General features: G+C 50.8%; 1 protein-coding gene across 4 annotated transcripts in view; it reads right to left on the bottom strand.

The window, feature by feature from the left end:
* The window catches only part of RGS3 (regulator of G protein signaling 3), a 74,328-nt gene that overhangs the window by 32,178 nt on the left and 26,409 nt on the right, over positions 1–15,741 (bottom strand). For all 4 annotated transcript variants that reach the window (XM_081875798.1, XM_081875797.1, XM_081875796.1 and 1 more), the window contains 6 exons: positions 12,277–12,358; positions 11,090–11,195; positions 10,167–10,518; positions 9,050–9,089; positions 5,368–5,555; positions 3,547–3,630 (listed from right to left, as the gene is read on the bottom strand). In XM_081875798.1, the coding sequence (XP_081731924.1) occupies positions 3,547–3,630; positions 5,368–5,555; positions 9,050–9,089; positions 10,167–10,518; positions 11,090–11,195; positions 12,277–12,358 (852 nt within the window). The remainder of the gene's footprint in view (positions 1–3,546; positions 3,631–5,367; positions 5,556–9,049; positions 9,090–10,166; positions 10,519–11,089; positions 11,196–12,276; positions 12,359–15,741) is intronic.

Below are 15,741 nucleotides of genomic sequence, written 5' to 3'. Positions count from 1 at the left end.
ATCAGCTGAGGGCAGGGGTGGGACAAGGCAAACAGTCTGTGAGCACATAGAAAGGAATGCTGTGATCACCAATAGTCAGCATGGATTTCTGAAAAATAAGTCATGTCAGACTAACCTGATCTCGTTTTTTGACAGAATTACAAGCCTGGTAGATGAAGGGAACGCAGTGGATGTAGCCTACCTTGATTTCAGCAAGGCATTTGACAAGGTGCCCCATGATATTCTTGTAAAGAAGCTGGTAAAATGCGGTCTTGACTATGCTACCACTCAGTGGATTTGTAACTGGCTGACTGACCGAACCCAAAGGGTGCTCATCAATGGTTCCTCTTCATCCTGGAGAAGAGTGACTAGTGGAGTGCCACAGGGTTCTGTCTTGGGCCCGGTCTTATTCAACATCTTTATCAACGACTTGGATGATGGACTCAAGGGCATCCTGATCAAATTTGCAGATGACACCAAACTGGGAGGGGTGGCTAACACCCCAGAGGACAGGATCACACTTCAAAACGACCTTGACAGATTAGAGAACTGGGCCAAAACAAACAAGATGAATTTTAATAGGGAGAAATGTAAAGTATTGCACTTGGGCAAAAAAAATGAGAGGCACAAATATAAGATGGGTGACACCTGGCTTGAGAGCAGTACATGTGAAAAGGATCTAGGAGTCTTGGTTGACCACAAACTTGACATGAGCCAACAGTGTGACGCGGCAGCTAAAAAAGCCAATGCAATTCTGGGCTGCATCAATAGGAGTATAGCATCTAGATCAAGGGAAGTAATAGTGCCACTGTATTCTGCTCTGGTCAGACCTCACCTGGAGTACTGTGTCCAGTTCTGGGCACCACAGTTCAAGAAGGACACTGACAAACTGGAACGTGTCCAGAGGAGGGCAACCAAAATGGTCAAAGGCCTGGAAACGATGCCTTATGAGGAACGGCTAAGGGAGCTGGGCATGTTTAGCCTGGAGAAGAGGAGGTTAAGGGGTGATATGATAGCCATGTTCAAATATATAAAAGGATGTCACATAGAGGAGGGAGAAAGGTTGTTTTCTGCTGCTCCAGAGAAGCGGACACGGAGCAATGGTTCCAAACTACAAGAAAAAAGATTCCACCTAAACATTAGGAAGAACTTCCTGACAGTAAGAGCTGTTCGACAGTGGAATTTGCTGCCAAGGAGTGTGGTGGAGTCTCCTTCTTTGGAGGTCTTTAAGCAGAGGCTTGACAACCATATGTCAGGAGTGCTCTGATGGTGTTTCCTGCTTGGCAGGGGGTTGGACTCGATGGCCCTTGTGGTCTCTTCCAACTCTATGATTCTATGATTCTATGATTCTATGACCTTCTGCACAGGTCAGCCAGGAGGGGGTGCTGTTTGCCTTTGTGTGTGGCATCACCCACTACTGGCATGCAACTCTCAGGAGATTGGCCAAAAAGAAAAAGAGCTTGGTTGCCCCCCATTTTATATAAACCAAATTCTTGCTAAGTTCCTGCTTCAACACTACAGTGGATGGGCCGGCCAAAGAGCAATTACTTTTAATAGAACTAGGAAGAGCATTTACCTATAAACTCCCCGTGTGAGTTGTTAAGCTGATCAACTGATTGATCCGTCTGACGGCCAGTGTAGGAAGGAGGGTGCCAGGCTAGGTTTGGGGGGTCTTCTGAGGCTTAGCTTCCAACTATCTGTCCCTGAACACCTGAAGGCTAAAGCCTCCGCTTAGCATCCCAGAGGCTCCTTCCCATGGCCCCAATGGCATTGTCAGGAGGTTGCCAGCACAAGAGCCCCCTGGACTCTCATCAGAGATGGTAGGGTTCCAGGCCAAGGAGCGAAGAGCACAAGGGCCTCCTGTAGCACACAGCAGCGGAAACCCGGGACCAAGATCTCAGCAGATTGTGACTATAGGAACCACCGTCAAGTCTAGACAGGATGTGGCTCAAGCCAGAATCAGGATTCGGCGGAAGGACTGGCTTTGGCATGGCTCCCTCCACGGCCACCCGCCATCTTCTCCCCGCTCTTAAAGAAAAGAATCCTTTGGTGGCATCTTCAGCTCATTTACTTTTACGCCCTTTCTGAGCAAAGCCCTGGAAGCACCTGAAGGCCATCATGCCAGAAGCACCAGCCCAGTTTGCCCTCTAGGGACATACAACGTACAGTTAATCACAGACAAATTCAGGAACAATACCCAAACCATCATCATTTCCCTCTGGGAGAGAAGACACCGGCCAAAGCCCCCGGCCTGCACCAGAGGCAGAAGCAGGCAGAAGGCAAGTGGACCAAAGGGAGAACCACACCCCCCAGAAGGCGTGCCCACTTCCATGAAAGGCCCGTTTCCTGCCCCTGCTCTCCACTCGCAGCAGGGCCTCCTACTCCTCCTCGGAAGAGAGGGGTGGCTGCCATCCTCTCCCACTCTGTCATCCCTGCCAGAGGGATCCCCTGTCATCCTCCTGGGCCTCATGGCTCTTGCATGCAAGGGGTTGGGGGTGGATTCCCCACTTCCTACTGGAAAGCCCTCTCTGCACGTAGGAAGCAAGCAATCAGGCAAGTGCCTCAGGACAAAGGAGTCCATCCCCCTGACACACTGCCTATCTACATGCGGGGAATTTCTTTCTTTTTTAATGCAGGGTGGGGGGGAGCATACAAATGTGAGTACATTTAACATTAGCAGAGTTGGATAGACAAGGTGGGGGTTAGAAGAGGTGGCAACCTCCCCTCCCCTCTCCCCGCGAAGCTTCCAGGGGCAGCCTGGTGCACAAACGTTTGGTGGGCAAGGGCTTTGCCTGGCATGGGGACAGGGAGGCAGGAGAAGTGATGTCCCTCTGCTTCTTCTGCTGTTGCAAAATGTCCAGGAACAGAGCAGTGTTTGTCAAAAAAAAGTGCCCGGTACAGCCCAACTATCTTCGAGGAGCCCCCCAGCAGCCACAAAGAAGGGCTGGCAGAGACTTCACACAAACGACTTTTTTGCAATCTCAAACAAGGCAGCAGAACCAGATTTGTTGAAGCCCATATGTAGGGCGGGGGGGGGGGGAGAGGGGGTCCACGCTTGACAGACCTGATGTGCAATGCTTGGCACTGCTTGCTGGTGGGTGGCTAATTCCTCTGCATCCCGCGCCCCAAATTCCTGCTTCCGGTCTCCTTAAGATGATCTCAGCAGCACACAGAAATTGATGAGCCCACCAAAGAATGCTGGAGCTGAAGTGATGGCTGGAGATGTCCCCTGGGCTGGTGCAAAGCACAGCAGCAGGACCAGGGAAGAGGCTGAGGCAGGAGCAGGAAGCTCCTCCCGCCTCTGGCCTTGGGGAACCAGCACTTCTTGGGGGGCTACCTGAGGAGATCCAGCCACCTCAGCCCAAAGACGTGTCAGACCTCTTAAGCCCCATTTCAGTGCTTCTGCTGCCAAAGGAGTGGGGACACATTTGCCCCGGCAGATTCCCCACTTTGCCCCATCTTCATGACAGCAGAGGAGGCAAGAGGGGGCCTTGGCTTCCTTTGCCATCAGCAAGCAGACACCGCCTCACACAATTCACCAGCACCAACAAGTGCCCAGAGCCTCACCTTGGTCGGTCTGTTCCGTGTCTCGTGAAGGAGAAGCTCTTCTGACAGCAGCAGTGTCCGGGCTGGATTGCAAAGGTCCAGAGGCTGAAAGGAAGAGGAGGAGGAGGAGGAGGAAGAAGAAGAGAAAGAGAAGGAGGGAGGCACACTTGGGACTTGGGTGTGAAGAACAACGCCAGCCCCCTGAGAGCCCCACCAACCTCCTCTTTGCAGAGAGGCTGGGAAGCCCCTGATAACAAACCGGATCTTGCAGGTGGAAAGTCCAGCAGAGGGAAAACAAGATGCCTTTGAGGGCTCGGTGTGGGCGGGCCGGGTTGTGTATGAGTGTGTGATGGCTCCTTGCAACCCCAACACCTACATCACACACAGGAACTATAAAAAGATCTCTCACACTCTGCCCCTGTGTGTGGTTATCACTGTTGAGCTGCAGCAGCCACAACAGTGACTGAAAGCGATCAGGGGGAGTATGGAAGAGGCATGTGGGAGGCAGGAGATGCTTGCTGTGAGAGGGGTGTGAGTGTGGAGGGCACAAGAGAGGAGAGGCGAGAGGCCCACAGCTGCCAGCCACCAATGGCCACCAATGCTCTTCTCTCCCAGCTCCTCTCCTCAAAGCCCCTGAACATCTCAGAGTGAGGCTGGGCACAGGGAAGATCCTCCCTTGCCAAGGTGCACAGATGCAGCCACGCTGGCCATTTCTGCCCATAGCTATGGCCACATCAAGGTTTGGGGTGGGGGTTGGGAGGCAAGAGGCTAAGACAAGTGCATGGAGGGTATGGCTCCCAATGGCCACTTGCCACACTGGCTATGTTTTGCCTCCATGGTCAGAGGCAAGGGCACCTCCAAATGCTGCTTGCTGGGAGTGCTGCCACTCTCAGGCCCTGCTTGTGAGCTTCTGGTTGGCCACTGCAAGAACAGGATTCTGGCCCAGACTGGCACCCTTGGACCCTTCCTAGGGAAATGCTGCAGGACTCTGGCGGAGTAAGAGGTCCACACAAAAGGATGCTCCACTCCACAGCCATGAAGGCTCACTCTGAATCATTCAGTCAGGGCTTTTTTTTTTTAATGTCCTCACAGCAGGTCCACACCGGCCGCATTCTAACTCAACTTTTAAGTTACTGGTCCCCAGGTTTGTTTGTTTTTTAAAAATACAAACCTCCCACCTCCCTATTCCCCCACAGTTGCTTAAAGCTGGTTCTCCCGCATTATCAAAGACCCTTACCCAAGGGCCACCAAGATGGTGCCTTCCAGATGCTGTGGACCACAACTCCCATCGTCCCTGCCCAGTGGCCATATTGGCTGGGGCTAATCCCAACCTTATCGATGGCTATGAGTCAGGGTGACTAGATGGAGCCTCCATATGAAGAAGCAGTGATGCCACAGTGGCTTGGGGAGGAGCAGCATTTACTTACTTGCTAAATTTATAGTTGCCCCCTAGAACAATGTTCCCAGGGCTGCCTCAAAGGAGAAGAGGAAACAAATTGACAACAAAGCAATGTTGCTTTTGAGCCCTGGCTGGGAGCTTCCTCTTTCGGAAGAGGGATGCTAGCTTGGGCAGCCCGTGGCTCTGGCCCAGCAGCTGCAGCAGGGCTCTGAGCCTCCTCCTTGGGTCTTCCTTACACCTCTCTCCCCACAACAATGTAAGTCCCTCTTCTCCTTCCACACCCCACACCCTGGCTTTAGTACTTTGGCCGATAGCACTTTGTGGGAGGCAGCACACAGATAACTGTTTTACTGAGGTGGTAGTACTGAAGCAAGAACAGCAGGGACAGGAGGAAGTGCCCATCCAGCAGAAAGGGTTTCCCTCCCCCATCGCCCGAGACTTACCTGCACAAAGATGGGGAAGACCAGCACTTTGGGGGCCAGCGTCACGTAGGTGCCGTAGCTGGAGTGTGGGATGCCGGGTCTCACAAGGGTGCAGTTCTGGGGGCGGCTGCCACTGTGGCTTTTCATGGTCTGCACCGTCTTCATGAGCCGGGACTTCTTGCCCTGGGACCCGCTTCTGTATGGATTGCCTAGAGGAAAGGGGGAGAGGGGGCAGCTTATTGTTCCCTCTGCTGGAGGACTGCTGTGGTCACAGCCCTGTCAGAGAGCTGTACTAAGACCACACTAATTAATTCGTGTAACAGCATTATATACTGCCAACCTAGCAGTTCGAAAGCACACCAGTGCAAGTAGATAAATAAGGGACCGCTGTGGAGAGAAGGTAAACGACGTTTCTGTGTGCTCTGGTTTCCGTCACGGTGTTCCATTGAGCCAGAAGCGGTTCAGTCATGCTGGCCACATGACCTAGAAAGCTGTCTGTGGACAAACGCCAGCTCCCTCGGCCTAAAAGCGAGATGAGTGCTGCAACCCCATAGGCACCTTTGAGTGTACTTAACCGTCTAGGGGTCCTTTACCATTTTACCTTTACTGCTTGACTGAAGTAAAAACCTTGCAAGAACACAAGAAGAGGCCTGAAGCTGGATCAGGCCAAAGGGGCCCCCTCTAGTCCAGAACCCTGTTCTCACAGTGGCCAACCAGGTGCCCCAAAGGCCAGAAGCCCACAAGGAAGCTGGACCTGAACGAAACAGCAGCTGCCTCCCCCCAGACGTTTCCAGCAACTTATAAGGACAGCCTTATTCCCCATGGATTTGTCTAATCCTCTATTAAAGGCATCCAAATAAACCACAAAACATTTTTTTTAAAAAACTATTAAATTAGCAATAAAGAATTAAAAATATTCAAAAGATCGTTAAAACCAATAGTGCACTAAAAAGAGATCAAGACATAGATAAACTTTCTGGATCTTTGGGTAGGCTTGTCTAAGCAAAAATGTTTTAAGGAAGCACCGGAAGGCATACAGCAAAGGCCCTGCGTGATGTCAATAAGCAGGGAGTTCCGAAGTGTAGGTGCTGCACACTGATTTCTTACAACTGTGGAGCGAGTATTATGAGGCACCTGTAGCAGTGCCAGTTCTGCAGATCAGAACGGCCAAGTGGGCCATTGCCACTCTGGGGTTATTCCCACTTCCTCTTGTCCTGTTGCTCCCCCACCCCACCCCACCCGGTCAGGAAACCTGCTCTTTAGCAATCAGTCAGCGCAAATGGCAATTCGGGTTTTCTCCTCTTGCTCTGATTCAGTGCTAAAGAGCGGAATTTCCCTGGGAAAAGAGCAGGCAAAGGGGAAACTGCTGGGTTTTGTGCCTAGAAAGCCCAGGCCAAGTGGAAAACTGCCCAGCCCTGTACTTTCTAGGCACAGGACAAGTGGAAGTGTGGATGAGCCTCCTGTCCAATTCCCAGCATCTGTCAGGAGCCTGACTCAACCGTCAAGATTCATCAGGAAACACAGTCCCCTTAAGTACACGCCAGCCTCTTCACTTCCCCTGGTCTGGGGAAAGGCATTAAGAGCCCTGCCAGGGGATGGGAGAGAGCCAAGGAGCAGGGCCTCTGCCACGGTCCGGATGCCCCTTCTACACCTCACTCCCCCATCAGCTTGGTTTTGTAAGAGGAAAAGAGGCCAGGGGGTCCCTTCACAGAACTCTCCATGTCCAGCCCAACCCTAAAACACTGCAGAAAGTAGTGAGCAGGAGCTCAAGTCCACCAGCACAAGAAAAATCCTCTCCCCATTTTGCAGTTTGTAATCACCTTAAACACGGCAGGGGAAGGATTAAAAGACGTACAGCCCAACCTGATGCAGGTTCACTCAAAAGTAAACCCCACGATGCTCAAGGGAGCTTCCTCCGCAGCCTATAGTGAATTGAGTGTGTTTTGGGCTGCGGCCACCATCAGGTCTGGCCAGAAGAACAGAAGCCCCTGCAAGGAACACAGGGCAGCTCCCCCTCTGATGGGCAAGCAGGAGGCAGAGGGGAGGGGAGGGCAGATGCCACTGACCCTTTCCAAGAGCAAAGTGCCCAGACTAAACCTTACGCACACCCCGCTCCCCACTTCTAACTGGCTTGGCCTCCCCGGAAACATCAAGGAATTGCTTCTTCTGTGTTTATTTCTCTCCATCCGTCCCCTGTGCCTGCTCAGGGCGTGACGCTTTCCAAGAGTCAGTAGGAAACGGAGACTCGCGGAAACGGTGAGTCAATCCGGCTCATTGTTGGCCAGTCACTTTGGCAAATTTCCTACGTGGCTGCTCCTGCTGCAGAGGACTTGGAAAACAACACCGCAGCTCAGCTGGTACCGTTTCCACCAGGGCCTCTCGGTTCCCAGGCTGGCGTTATCCTGAGCAGAGTGGCCCCCAAAGCCCTTTCTCCACCTGCTTTCATCGCTCCCACTTTCACAAGTGTTGACTGTGATGATTTGGGCTAAGGATATTGCCATTGCTGGGTGGCCAATGTGGAGCCTCTTCAGTCTTGGGGTGCTCAGGGCCACACCTGGGGGAATATGCCAGTGTTGCTGGCAAGGCACCTTGCCCTCAGCTGTCTTTCCACACACAGCAGGCCCCTCGTAGCTGCTCTGATGCTGCCCTGGGAAAGGCAAACATTCAAGAGCCTGCCTTGGCACCAGCGCAGCAGCCTCCCTGACCTCCCTTGTCCCCCTGAACCCAAACACTCCTGGATGCAGATGGGGAAGCAGATAGGGCCGCTCCAAAGTAAACAAACTGGACCATTCCATGAGCTGTTGGGAAAGCACTTGTTTGCTCTCAGATAAACAATGGTCTGTACCAAGTCATGTTCACTGGTAATGGCTTGGAAGCCGCCACTCTTTGCTGCAGAGATGGGGAAAGGGCTCTGAGACTCTAGGAGGGGGCAGTAATGCTCAGTGGGTATCTCTCAAACAGTGGCAGGCAAAAAAGCACAGCCGTTTTTACAAGAGCCCTGCAAGGCAGGTTGGCATTATCACCCTCTCTGTAGTGACGATGTGGGTAAGTGGCCATGGGGGGAGTGAGTCAGTGGGTGACACGAGATCTGAAGCAGGGACTTCCTGGCTCAGAAACCCTATATAGAGCCCCCACTCTTTGGCCTGGCCCAGCCCAAGGTCCTTTCCTCGCATGCAGCCCTTTGCAATTCCACCTCCCCCCACCCTGCATTCCCAGGAGTGAGTTGCTTTAATGGACTGCATGGATGGAGGCTCTGGATCCCTGCTCTGCCACGAAGCTCCCTGGGGACCTCCCTGGAGCCAGGCCCTCTGATCTCAAGGCTGCCACAATAACAAAATTGGGGCACCTCCCCGCCCCTGCAACCTCTTTTGCAGAAGGCTGGGATGCACATAACTCCCAAGAAGTAATGAGATGCAGTTTGCGAGAAGGCAAACCTCTGGGGACTCCGGGAGTCCAACCAGCTAACAGGCTGCCAGCTGCGGCTCCCAGCTTCTCTAGAACTCCTCTCCATTGCTCTGTGCTCTAAACACAAGAAAAGGAGCACAAAAGGTAGTAAAAAGAGGCTCCCTAAGATTTGCCTTCACTGCTCCTGGCCTCACTTAATATTCTGCTGCCTCAAGAAAAGCAAGACCTCCAAGACAGAAATGAGCAAAACCTGAGACACAGGCAAGGATGGAGCTAGAGCCCCTTCTCACTCACTCACCTCCAGGGGCCTTGCCTTCCGGGTAGATGGGCCTCAGCACCTGGAAGACACAAGACAGGAGAGCCGGAGTTACCTCCCCCTCCCTGCTCTCAGAAGACACTGTTGGGCTTGGGAAGACCCTGCAATTCTAATGCTGGATGCAGTATGTAGCATCTTGAGATCTCAGCCTTTCTCTTTTTGAAATATAGGTCAGCACTGTTTGGGACAAGATGTCACTACCCAGGAAGAACTATTCTAGGTAGTCCATGCACAGTCAGCATGCTCAGGTGGGCAACTCAGACCCAACCAAGGTTATTGGAGGGGAGCAGCAGCAGAGACCTATGATGGGATGGAGGGCCAAGGGCCCAGCAGCATCCTCTGGAAAGACAGCACCTGAACTACTGCATTTCAGCCTGCAGGGCGGACTCAACACATCAACTTCTCTTTGCTATAAAAGGAATTCCTTTTACACAGAGAGCAAATGTGCCAGGGAAAGAGCTACGCTGCAGTCTGACCTCCAGGCTGACATACAGTTCTCTGCATGCAGGCATTCTTCTTCTGGAGCATCCAGCCACCCACAGCCTGTTGTCCCCTGCAGGACCAGTTTTAATCATCTCATGAGCGGCTTCTGTGGACGAAGGCCTGGTATTTTCACTTCTGGCAGTGAAAGGGGGTTCCCTTCCAGGCAACCTGCTTAATGAGGTTTCATCCTGATTTGTTTGTGGGGAGACAATATTCTATTAGGCCAGGCATGGCCAAACTTGGCCCTCCAGACATTTTGGGACTACAATTCCCATCATCCCTGACCCCTAGTCCTGTTAGCTAGGGATGATGGGAATTGTAGTCCCAAAACGTCTGGAGGGCCAAGTTTCGCCATGCCTGTATTATTACATCCCACCCTCCCAAGAACACATTCTTACCATTTTGCTTATCGCAAAGGGAGCAAGCCTGTTTGTTTCGCAAGAACTCCCAATTTCTCAGGATGTGACTTAATCCCACATGAAAACAATGACAATCTGGGAGACTCTGGCCGGCCAATTGCACTTCTTCTGAGAGGAGAGTGTGCAAGTGGAGGATTTCAGACCAGAGAAGAGGCGAGATGAGCCACCTGACCAGTAGCCAACCCCTGCTTCCATACCTGGCCTCCTGGATTGAGCGGCGCCAGGATGATGTAGTTCTTGTCGCCCCCGCTCGTTGAGGGTGTTCGGGAAGGGGAGGGCATGGTGTGCTGCTGGGAGACCTTCCCAAGCTCTGTGTAGCGCTCCCAGCCGTTGAGCGCCAGGCCCTCGTTCCCACCATAGACGATGTGGCAGCTCTGGCGATGATCGAGGTGTTGGGAGCGCAATGCACTGTTCTTCTCTCGCTTGTTGGGCGGTGACTGCAAGTCGTACGTCGATTTGCAGGACGAGCGGCGGATGACGCCTTCTGGGCCGGGTCTGACCCGAGGGACTATGCGCCAGACCAGCACGATGATCTCGCGGGAGCAGTTCCTGTAAGAAATAGGATTGGCATTGACACAGATTCGTTCTTGGTGTCCCCCCCCCCTTTTCTGCCCTGTCTCTCCCACCCTTGCTTGGAAATCATCAGGCCAGAGCCTTCTCCAAAACAAGGAAGGCTTTGCCTGCTGATAGATGAAGGGTTCTGAGGAGGCTCCCCAGGGAGGAGGCTCCTCCTGGCAACCCTCCCAAAAAGCACCTCAGATACTGGCAAGGTGTAGAGAAGGGAGCAGCATGCAGAGGCTCTTCCAAAGGTCTCAGTAATGGAAAATGTGGGAAGAAAGGTCAAGATGGAAAGGGCCACAGACAGACCCATTCTCAAGATGTTGCGAGGGAGGTCTTCTCTCTGCTGGCCCCATGACGACCATAAAGTGTTTGCAACATCTGCACATCTCCTACACGTCAGGCCTTTGCCAATGTCTGGGTGTTTCCCAGAAGCAGCCCTTCTATACTCATACACAGGCAGAGAGACCCCTCACTCTCCACCCATGCACACAACCCCGAGGGACCCAGGGATCCTGGTTCCGCCCCTGCAGTTCCCTCTCCACACGTGTGTCATAGTCACCGGATCTCGTGGGCCAGCTCCACGCACTTCCAGCGCTCGACAGGTTGCTCATTGAGTTGGAGGATGGTGTCCAGTTGCTGCAAGCCAGCCTTCTCTGCTGGGCCACCTGCAAAGGGTGGGTGGTGGGTGGGAGAAACATGGCATGTCTGCACCACAGGCAAACTGGTTTCATGGCCTTTCCCACCAAAGCAAACTTGGCTGGATGAGTACCTAGCAGTTTGGAAGCCAAACAGAACTACTCAAACATAGGAGTTAGGAGAATCCCTAGCATTCCTAGACAGGAAGGAAAACAGGGAAAGCGGTGCACGTTTCTGTGTTAGTCCAAAAGAAGCAGACCCTGCCAGCTTCCAGAGCCTAAATAATGCTGAAGTCAGAAGTCTGGAGCCATGAGTGGCGGGAGAAAGGGGACCTGTGTTGTGTAGCGCACGGCCAGCATGCCACTCCCTAGACCAGGAGGAGAGTGCCAAGAGGCAGGAGAAACCGGAGCCCAACAACAACAGCAGCAGCAAGAATACTCATCGCAAAGTATTGGAAGACACAAGATTTGCCCACCCGGGAAGAATGGCAGATGAAAGTGATAGACTATATGGAACTGGCGGAAATGACTGGCAGAATCCGAGACCAAGGTGAAGAGTTGGTGGAAGAAGAATGGAAAAAATTTAAAGTTTATTTACAGAAACATTGCAAAATTAAGGAATGTTAGAAGGATGTTGGAATGAAGTAATGTGGTTTTAGCAGAAATGATATAAAGGATTAGGTAAAAATTGATTTTTTAATTGGAGAAAGACGAGAATGTAAAATTACAGTATATTAAGATAAATTATTAGGATAAAAACAAAGCTAGAAAGGATTTGCTGAAATATCTAATTGAACAAGAATACAAAAAAGGGAGGTGTGAGGAGGTCAAGGAAATAAGCAAAGGAAAGAAAGTTATGTAAAAGTTTGAGCTGTTTTTTTTCTTCTTTTTTCTCTTTTTTTCCTTTTTTCAAATTGTTTGTATTTTTGTATTGTATTTTTTGTATTTTTTATTTTCCTTTTTTTGTCTTTTCTAATTTTCTCTTTGTAATCTTTAAAATTTGAATAAATATTATTATTATTATTATTTTTAAAGGAGAAGCTGGAGCCCAGAGCCCAGCCCCTTTGCAAAGCGAACTAATCCACCATCCAGGCACCTCTGCTCTCCTTACCCGAGTCCACTGCCTGCACACGGACAGGCGAGTCACAGCAGATGGTGAACCCAAACCCATTCTTGCCACGGGGGATTGTAATCTGGAAAGAAACAACGAAGTTATGCCTTTTAACAAACAGCAACAGCTGCCCCTCATGCATTCTGCATTCACTGGTCGTATCTGTGCAGCAGGTCGGGAAAGACAAAAGGGATGCATGCACCCTCACACTCTGCACATGCTCACTGAACCCCAGGAGAGGGAAGTGGGATCTCTTCCACTAGCCCGAACCCCTGCAACTGTGCCCACAGCCATTCTGTTCGGCCTTCACAACAAGAAAAGCCCCCCTGGGAGGCATCAAGCCAAGTGAGTCCCCTGGGGTGGGCTCAGCAGGCAGCCACGGGTGGGGAGCACTTCCCTCTCTCCTTGAGCAATGAGCACCAGGAACTTTCCACTGGCCACACGTGGACAGGAAGCTGAAAGGTTGCGCTGATCTTATCAATCCCTACCTTAGCCGCCTCCACCACCACAAAGAGGAGGAGGTTATTTTAGCCTCGCCCACATCCGTTGCCACAGAGAGGATAGAAGCACCACAGCAGCTCTCCTCAAAATAGCATTGTGCCTTCAGGCTGAAGGGGCTTTCCAAAAGCTGGGGCTTGCCAGGCCACTAGGCAGCGTGGGCTTTAAAGGGATTTGGTCCCCAGCAGAAGGAGCTTTCAGCCGCCTCAGAGACTACAGGTGCCTGTGGGCCGCTGAGTCAAACCAAAAGGGTCCTTAGCCAGGATCCTGTCACCACTCACATTGTACCACAACAGGAGCATGGATGCTCCCCACCCCACCCACCAGCTGCACACCCCCACCAGGTAGCCCCACAGGAGATGTGCCATGGTCTGACGTGGAGCCCTGTGCATCCTCGTCATGACCCTGGTACTATTTCCTCATGATTTTAGTTTTATTCCCTTCATGACAGTGAATGCTGCAGAAGACAAAATCTGGATTCAAGATGCCTTTAACAGATTGGAAAACTGAGCCCAAACTAACAAAATTAATTTCAATAGGGGTAAATGTAAGGTTTTCCCAGTAGTGATGTATGGAAGTGAGAGCTGGACCATAAAGAAGGCTGATCGCCAAAGAATTGATGCTTTTGAATTCTGGTGCTGGAGGAGACTCTTGAGAGTCCCATGGACTGCAAGAAGATCAAACGTATCCATTCTGAAGGAAATCAGCCCTGAGTGGTCACTGGAAGGACAGATCGTGAAGCTGAGGCTCCAAGACTTTGGCCACCTCATGAGAAGAGAAGACTCCCTGGGAAAGGCCCTGATGTTGGGAAAGATGGAGGGCACAAGGAGAAGGGGATGACAGAAGACAAGATGGTGGGACAGTGTTCTCGAAGCTACCAGCATGAGTCTGACCAAACTGCGGGAGGCAATGGAAGACAGGAGGGCCTGGTGTGCTCTGGTCCAGGGGGTCACGAAGAGGCGGACATGACTAAACAACTAAACAACAACAAATGTAAGGTGCTGCACATAGACAGAAAGAACCAGGTGAACAAATATAAGACTAGGTACACCTGGCTTACCAGTAGCACATGTGAAAAGGTTCTAGGGGTCTTAGTATAGAATCATAGAATGGTAGAGTTGGAAGAGGCCCAAGGGTTATCTAGCCCAACCCCCCGCAATGCAGGAATCTCAACTCAAGCATCCCTGGCAGATGGCCATCCAACCTCTGCTTAAAAAACCTCCAAGGAAGGAGAGTCCACAACCTCCACTGTCAGACAGCTCTTACTGTCAGAAATTTCTTCCTGATGATTTGTCGGAATCTCCTTTCTTGTAACTTGAAGCCACTGGTTCTAGTCTACTCTGGTTCGAAAGGCTACTCTCCAAAGCAGAAAAAAACCAATCTTGCTCTCTCTCTTCCCTGTGGCAGCCCTTGAGATATTTGAAAGTCGCTGTATCATCTCCCCTCAATCTCCTCTTTTCCAGACTAAGCATCCCCAGCTCCTTCGACCGTTCCTCATAAGGCTTGGTTTCCAGACCCCTGATCATCTCGGTTGCCCTCCTTTGCACAAGTTCTAGCTTGTAACATCCTTCTTAAATGGTGGCACCCGGGTGATGGACTTCATGGAACTGGCGGAAATGACTGGCAGAATCCGAGACCAGGGAGAAGAGTCGGTGGAAGAAGATGGGAAGAAATTTAAAGTTTATTTACAGAAACATTGTAAAATTAAGGAATGTTAGAAGGAGGCTGGAATGAAGTTATGTGGCTTTAGTGGAAATATTATAAAGGATTAAGTAAAAATAGATTGTTAATGGATGAAAGGAGGAAAGGTAAAGTTACATTATATTAAGATAAATTATAGGATAAAAATTGGGAAAGATGGAAAGGATTTGCTGAAATAGCAAATCGAACTAGAATACAAAAAAAGGGAGGTGCAAGGAGGTCAAGGAAACAAGTAAATGAAAGATAAGTTATGGGAAGGTTCGTTGTGTTTTTTAATTGTTTCTATTTTTCTGTTTTTCTGTTTTTTATAATGTTTTTTCTTTTTTTCTATTCTCTTCTTTCTTTATTGTGATGTGTTGTTAATTTTTTGTTTAACTTGGAATTATCTATTTCTCTTTTTGTAACATTTAAAACTTTAATAAATATTATTTTAAAAAATTAAAAATTAAATGGTGGCACCTGGAACTGGATGCAGGTGTGGTCTGACCGAGGCACAACAGAGTGGAACTATTTCTTTCCTTGATCTAGACGCTATACTTCTGTTGATGCAGCCTAGAATAGCATTAGCTGGCTGTTGTTTTTTGGTGCGGGATCATACTGTGGACTCATGTTAAGCTCATGTTAAGCACCCAATAAGCTCAATGGCCCATGAGAGCAGGCAGAGGCATCTTGACTGGGCTGTTGATGGGAAGATAGGAAACCTGTCTGACCACAGACACTCTTCAGACTTGGACTTGCGTCCCATGTGGAGCCTGAGTGGTTCCAGAGATGACTGTCTCTTGCGTATCCTGTTTGACCAGCAAAGGGGAAAGATCTGCCCTTCCGGTTCCTGAGGAAGACCCTCACTAAGAGCTCCTCCACCAGGGCTTGCTCAAAGGAGGAGGGAGTCTGTTCAAAGGGGCTGCGGGACACACTCTTCCTGCTTGGGAGCCAAAGGGCAACTCCCTGGTGATTCTGCAGAGGTCCAAGGGCAGTGCACGGGCCGTGCCACAGGGTGGTTTGAAAGACGGAGGGAAGGAGCCATAGTCAGAAAAAGGCAGACAGAACGACCATAGGAAGTTGGAGCCCAAGTTCCCTGGTTGAAGCATTTGTGGGCTGCTTAGCTGAGACAACTGAAAGGATTTAAGGATTACATAAAGCACGCCGGTAGTACATGGGGAGAACGCTTCCCTCTTTCTCTCAGGGCCACCCAGTGGAAACGGACCAGCAGGAAAAATGACTACTTCTTCACACGTGTAATTAGCTTGTGAAAGTCACTGCTCCAAT

This window comes from Podarcis erhardii, assembly GCF_964252035.2.
Source record: "Podarcis erhardii genome assembly, chromosome: 1".
NCBI classification, from domain to species: Eukaryota; Metazoa; Chordata; class Lepidosauria; order Squamata; family Lacertidae; genus Podarcis; species Podarcis erhardii.
Note: the sequence above shows the minus strand (reverse complement) of the source record. Positions and strands in the feature narration are given on the sequence as shown.